General features: G+C 50.5%; 2 protein-coding genes across 2 annotated transcripts; one reads left to right on the top strand and one right to left on the bottom strand.

Moving 5' to 3' along the window:
- Positions 1–340: 340 nt before the first annotated feature.
- LOC123046166 (GATA transcription factor 5) lies at positions 341–2,454 on the bottom strand. The gene is made up of 3 exons (XM_044469463.1): positions 2,132–2,454; positions 1,632–1,925; positions 341–1,526 (listed from the first exon to the last, which is right to left on the bottom strand). The coding sequence occupies exons 1-3, from the start codon at positions 2,291–2,293 to the stop codon at positions 705–707; spliced, it is 1,278 nt and encodes a 425-aa protein (XP_044325398.1). The 5' UTR covers positions 2,294–2,454; the 3' UTR covers positions 341–704.
- Positions 2,455–5,085: 2,631 nt separating this feature from the next.
- Positions 5,086–6,535, top strand: LOC123041720 (DNA (cytosine-5)-methyltransferase 1A-like). The gene is made up of 5 exons (XM_044464292.1): positions 5,086–5,287; positions 5,434–5,598; positions 5,704–5,767; positions 5,970–6,081; positions 6,184–6,535. The coding sequence occupies exons 2-5, from the start codon at positions 5,455–5,457 to the stop codon at positions 6,254–6,256; spliced, it is 393 nt and encodes a 130-aa protein (XP_044320227.1). The 5' UTR covers positions 5,086–5,287; positions 5,434–5,454; the 3' UTR covers positions 6,257–6,535.
- The last annotated feature ends 393 nt before the right edge of the window (positions 6,536–6,928 follow it).

The raw sequence follows: 6,928 nt of genomic DNA, 5'->3' as shown, positions 1-6,928 counted from the left end.
TGCATGATTCATTGGTGATTGAGAAAATTAACAGGGCCATCCATGAACAAGAACTTCTCAGCTCCATTCCTGCTCTTACACGAAACAGACAGCGGAGCGTGGTTGCTTGCAGCACCCATCTACTTCTACCTCTCGCTGTCCTGAGCCCTCAACCGTCTGCTCTGCTCCTAACTAAGCATGCATCATGCTGTTACATGTGACAACACCATGTGATGTATCCAAGGGTGCACGCATCAGGCACCCGGTTGGTTCGCCGGCACGTTGCTCTCTACCCGTCTCTCCTCTTTTCCTTCACCCCAAAGGGAAGGTTGGTTCTAGGTTTCTTCAACCATGATGATAGTAAAAACTAAGCACCGCCATTGATTTACACTACACTAGCAAACACATGCTAGCTCATAGAAAAACTCCTTCGGACAAAGCTGGAAATAAAGTTCTGAGCTAGTGCTGCACTGCTGCTGCTGTAGCAGTACTTAGTGCCCTAACAGACTAATGAAGGTGGAGTTGGAGGAGCCGAATTCCTAAAACCTAACATGACCTAAACCTGCTGGACTCTAATTAATCTCCAAACGGAACTACTCGGATGATGATGATACTAGCAGAGAAATGGAAGAAAAAAAGGTTCGAGTACGCTAGTACAAAGACTGATACGGGCGGGAAAATGTACAGCCACCGCGGACGGAGTGGCCAGCTAGCCAGCGAGCGAGCTAGAACGACGCCACGGCGGGCGCGGTGGCGGTGACTGTGAGAGGGCCGTCCTCCTTCTTGCGCCTCATCTCGAGCACCTTGCGGTGGGAGTTGGAGTGGACGCTGCTCACGTACGTCGGGCTGCACGCCGGGCGGTACTCGGGGAGGAGCCGGCCGGACTTGTAGCGGACGCCGCACGCGTTGCACAGCGTCTTGGCGCCCTCCGGCCCCGCGCGCCACTGCGGGGTCTTCTGCACGCCGCAGTGGCTGCAGCGCCGGTCGCTCTGGGTGGCGGCCTCCATGGCGCTGGACGGGTGGGCAGGGAGGTTCTTGGGCTTGCGGCCACGCTTCTTGGCCTTTTGCTTGCTGCTCTTACCGTGCTTGGACTTCTTGGGCGGCGGCGGGAGGATGTTGTACTCCTCCATGAGCTCCGAGGCGCCGAAGTGGGTCGAGTCCATCAGGAAGTAGGGCGAGAAGGACGCCGACGAGGAGCACGAGGAGGTGGTGGTGGTCGACGAGGACGAAGTGGAGTCCGGCGTGGGCCCAGAGAGCGACCACCCCGACGCCCTAGAGCGCTTGCTGCGCTTCGCCTTGATGGGAACAAGCGCCTCCGTCGACAGCGCGCATATGGTCGGAGTCCGCATAGGGTCGGACATGGACGGCAGAGCACGGTACGCTCCGTCCTGTGGGTGCCGCTGCGGCAGCGGCAGCCGGCGCTGCGGCGGGCGTGCCGCCAACGACGCCATCATCGACGCGGGCGGCGCCGGCTGCGGGGGCAGCTCGGAGAGCGAGTCGTCCATGATACGGGACACCCACTCGAGCTCCTCCTCGACGTCATGCGCCTGCGGAAATACACAGCAAGGCAGCAAGAAATAATTAATTCACCACGTACGACAAAAGCCTGGAAAAAGCCGCGAGAAGCGGTCAAAGTTGCTTTGAAACCTCACCGGCAGGTCAACAATCTCCGGCGCGGGCGGCGCCGGAGGGGCGAGCTCATACGACACGACGGGCTGCTGGGGCCCGTCGTTCAACTTCTCCTCCTTCACGTCGGCGGCCGGCGCCTCCTGGGGCTCGTCGGCGCCGTCCTTATCCGGCTCGCAAAACTCCTCGAGGTCCAGCAGGTCCTCGACGGAGAAGCCGTCCCTCTCGGCGAAGCCCCAGGCCGCCGGCGCCTCGGCGGCGGCCTCGTCGGGCGTCTCCTCCTGGCGGCTACTGCCCTTTAGGGCGTCCATCCTCTCGTTCTTCACGGCCCAAAAGAAGGCGCACACATACACACAGGAAAATCATAAATTCCCAATTCCAGGAACCAAGAACCACAAGTCGAGAGAAAGAGAAAGAGCGCTCGTTTTCTTCCGTCTTGTCCGAAGAAAACTTATAATAAAAATCAACAAAAGATTCTCTCTTTCTCTCTATCTCTTTCGCCCCGGTAATCTCCCTCCCTCCTTACCAGAGAGCTGTGGTGGTGCGCGTAGGACGGCATGGCTGAGGAGCGAAGGTGGGTCGCGGCGGCGGGGGCGGCGGCGGTGGCGTTTGAGGCGAAGGGGAGAGGGTCGGGGGAAGCGGAGGCGGAGAAGGCAAGGCAAGAAGGGATGAGCGTTTGGTGGAGCATTGAATGGCTGCCAAAGTCCGTGGGCACAACAAATGCAAGCAGTGTCGCCTCACGCCCCTCCCCTTTCTCGCATTTCACTCCACCTCCTGCGCCGCGCCGGCTTCCCTCCTCCCGCACTCCAAATTTTTCGTCCGCTCTTTTCCTTTGGCCTTTGGTGCTCCCCCCGAACCATAGTTGCCATGTTTATGGTACGGTGGGAACAGGGAACGGGAACGAGGGACGAGGGTCAGTGGCTGAAAAAAATAGGGTACAACGAAGGTATACATCTCTCGAACGATTTTTTTATAGCGGGGACGCGATCCAATCCATTTTGGTACGATGAACCCGGTACGGTACCATGGGTCGAGGAACGCAGTTCCTGAAAAATGAAGACTCCCTGACGATCAGCATTCCTTGCTGTTAATGGATCTCTTGCAATTAATGGACTGGAGGAAGAACGAGGAGTCCTTGAGAAAAGAAACGACGGCGTGAGTAAATTATGCCTCGCGTTTTGGCTGTTGGATCCTCGAACCTGAATCGAGGAGCAGGCTGCGGGGACGCCCAATCTTCATCGAATCGTACTGAATCCGACCTTGTTCCCGAATCCGATTCTGGGTCGATGAATCGGAATCGAGGGACGGCCTACCGTTCCCGTTTCCGGCTACTATGCCCCGAACCGTTTCTATCTTTATTTTATGTCGCCACGTCGCTATCTTCTTGGTATCGGTCGACTCGCCTACTCATTTCTTTTTTACTTTTGTATTTGTATGTATTATCGACACTGGCCTTCGAACTCTTCTTCTTTTTTTTGGTAAAAAAGGAAGAAACGGAGCCGGAAAAGAAGGGTGACGCTACCAGTAACAGCGCAGCGGTCTCGTCGTCTCTGTGTTTTCCACCGCCCCGCGTCGTCGTGATTGTCGTGCTGCGTGGGCGACGAGACGACGGGGTGGTTCTTCTCTTCGGGGTCAGTGGGTTAAGGTAAAGTGGGTGAGCGATTAGTGGTGGCCGGGGGACACGTGGTGGGCCAGGCGCGATGCCTTCCCTCCGGTCCGAGGGAAATCATAAATGGCGTCATTTTTGAAACGCGAGTGCGGAAAGGTTCGAATTGGATTTGCGCAGGATGGGTGCCCTTTGAATTCCTTCGATCCGCGCCGGATATGATGACGTTCCGTGCATATCTTTTCTTCTCTCCCTTTTTTTTTCATTTTCGTGCTGTGGACACGCGGGTTTATAACTGTAAATATGCTGCATCTTTTATCTTTTGCCGATACATATGTTGTATCGTACGTACTATGTGTACATAAATATGATGCATTCATGCAAATCTTGTAGGAGTACACACTTGTGTATCTGCATGCACTAAAAAAGGTGTGACTGTATGGTAGAGCAGTATGTATATCGTCCATTCTCTTTAAACCGATGACGATTTTCTGTATACCGGCGCAGAATACAGGGTGCTTCCACTTTTGAAAAATAATTATGGTACTCCAAGATTTGCAAAATAGTGGCTGATTAGTGCTCCAACAATTAATGATATTTATATTGTCTACTGAATTAAAACGGTTGGCGTTTTTCATACAACGGCGCAAAAATGCAGCACACATCAACATCTACAAAACAATGCTACAAAAGCCTCGTTGGAAGTGTGTCTATCTATTGGGTTTTTTATTAACATCGAGGTTATGTGCATAATTGAACATATAAAGGATGAGGGACTGCGCCAACTAGCGGTTGTGGCCACGTCTCCTTCTATTCGTCTATAAACTGTAGCGACGAGAGCGTCGTGTCCAGCATCCTCTCCTCTCCCTTTCCCCTCGCTCGCTTCCTCCTCGCCCAGCGCGGACGGCCTCCTAGCCGCCGCAGCCGCCGCCTCCTTCTCTTCCTCTTCCTCTCCCTCAGCGTAGCCCCTCCACCTCCATCCTCCGTTGATGGCGCCTGGTCCAGATCGGGGATGAGGTGAAAAACAGCGCCGCTACTCCTTCTCTCCCCTCCCGCGGGCCCTTTCCCTCGCCGCCGCCATGGCCTCTCCTGCCGCTCATGTTCACCTCCTCCTGCGCCCTCTTGCTGGCCACTACATCCCTTCAGCCCATGGCTTCCAGCGCATCCTCTCTCGGCATCCACCTCTCTTCCTCCCCTCGTTTCCTCCCAGATTCCCGATCTGGAGTGAGACGGACGGAAGCGGCCACATGTGTCGCCACTGCCGGGGACGCCTCTTCGTCGTCGTTGATGGGATGAGGGGAGGAGCAGCCGTAGCAGGCGGCGGTGCTGGCAAACACGAGCAGCAGCCGCAGCAGGCGGAAGGTCTGACGAGGCAGTGGTCCACGGCGCGCCCACGCCTTCTCTTTCCCGTGCCTTTCCATGGAAATTATCAAGCTAATTGACAATGGCGATATGGACCATGCCTCCAGTGATTTGTGCTGATGTGGATTTGAGTTCGTTTCGATTTTGTCTCTGTTCGCATCCCTTATTCAGTCTTTGGTTTCTTCTTACTGCCTAAAAGTGCTCTTCTGGGATTTTTCTTTATTTTGGTTGTTTCCTGGTTGTTCATTCCTTGGATTTGGGTTTCTTTGTTTCTTTCCTTCCTCTTCCTTTTTTGTCGTTTTTCCTACCTTCCTATTCGCTTGATTAACAGTTTACTGTTTCTCTGCTGTCTATTATTTTGCAGGTGCTGATCTACGTGTGAGTTGCTGCGTGAGGTAGTTGGCGGTGGATGCGTGTTAGTGGTACATGAATTTCCTCTTCTTCATCTTGTTTTTCTTTCTCCAACAAGAATCAATAGCCGATGACAAATTCAAATATTATCAGAGACCAGCTTTCTATACATCAGGCTGAGTTTTTCTCCGAAGTCGATGGTTAGGGGACCTACAAGGCTGGAAGAAATGTAGGCCTGAATCCTTATGTTGGGTGCCATATGCAGAGTATCAAACCTTCTTATAGATCAAAGAAAGCTAATCCAGAATCAACCAAAGTCAGTGCAAGAAGGGTATACAGGGCAGATGATATTTCATCAGAGAGGTTTGTCACTTTGCCTTATTTGTCTAGGGCCCACTATTCACTTCATTATTGTTGATCCTCATCAATACTGCCATACTCCTGTGATTCCCAATAACCTTTTTGTTTGTGCATCTTGTATTTAATATTTTCTTTGTTGTTTGATCCAGGTATACTACAGTGAAGATATAATGAGTGTGCCAGTTGTGATGATAGAGGGGAAACGTGAGGTTACAACAAAGAACGATCTTCCAAATTCAAATCTTACAGTAGTGGTTGAGCATGCCTTTTACTGTGAGCATTTATATGATCCTGATACTGGAGCTCTTAAGCAGGTTAGTTATTGCCAACATTCATCTTTTGATTTCTCCAGTTTTGCGTTTATTTTGTTGAGAAACTGCTTCAGATAGTTGACTGAGCATGTCTTGTCTTTTAACCAGCTACCGACAAATGTTAAGCTCGCGACCCTGACAAGGAAGGCGCATGCTGCGAAAGAAAATAAAGGCAAGTAGATTTGTGACGATGAGCAAGCTGGTTCAGACAAATAGAATGCAACCCTTGATATTTTTGCTGATTGTGGAGGTTTTTCTGAAGGGTTATAGCTATCTAGTAATTATATTTCCATCTACATGTTTATTATTAGATGCTTGCTGGTAGATAGAACAAACTTGACCTCCACATACTTTCTGATCATTTGATAGTACAGACGCATCACATACAAAATGGGCAATTGGATATGAAGAACCTGACAGGCAAGCATTTGGTGAAAATAATCGAGAAGCACTGACATTATTGGAGAACTGCAATGTGATTTTAAAGTATGCAACCCCCCCTTGCCTTTGGACGTACTAAGCCTATTATTACTGTATCTCCGGGTTTGTTTCTTGAACTATTCTCAAATCTGCATCTCCTCTCTTCAGGTTGTGGGCACGGAGGCAAACCGGAGGGCAGCCTCTAGAGTGTCGCGGAAGAGTGGTGCAAATGATTGAGTAGAGGGTGTCGCGCAAATAAGTGGGTGGGAGCAAGAAGCAGAGCAAGCAATGCCCCTATTTATATTTGGCATTGGCATGTCCAGATCGACGGGCCAAAGCTCATTGTGAGCTCCTCCTCCTCTACTCGATTTCTTCTTCCATGCCTGCACGACTCTGTCTACATTTTGGTGGTATAAAATGTTCTGACACAGTGTGCTATTATTGCTATTATTGAACTATGCTGCTCTGTCTCTTTTCTGAAGTAGGAAGTGATGAATCGAATAAGGAGGAAGGGTAACACGATGACGTGTTTGGTCTTCAGCCATTTCTTTACTATGAAACCCAGCTTTAGGATTGTCTAAATGTCCAGAAGCTCAATCTTACTACTAAATGCAGTTATTTGCTTCATTAGTGAAATATTGTCAGATCTATGATCCAAGACTAAGTTGTTCTATGATTTGTATTAGTGTGATCCATGCATTAAATGGTGAAGGATTTCTACTATTGTATTAGTTTAGGTCTAATCTGGAGTTTAGACTTCCTTTTTGTGGGGATCTAGAGTTTTGCCATACTTACATCAGAGCTCAAAATTAGATGTCATCAGCAAGTAGGTGATACATGTCTGTCCGATTTAGCATTTTGGAATTGCTCACAACATTTCTTTCGGCATGTCAATGAAAATGGCAACTTCCCA

Source organism: Triticum aestivum, chromosome 2B (assembly GCF_018294505.1).
Source record: "Triticum aestivum cultivar Chinese Spring chromosome 2B, IWGSC CS RefSeq v2.1, whole genome shotgun sequence".
Lineage (NCBI taxonomy): Eukaryota > Viridiplantae > Streptophyta > Magnoliopsida > Poales > Poaceae > Triticum > Triticum aestivum.
This window is presented reverse-complemented; position numbering and strand designations above follow the sequence as displayed.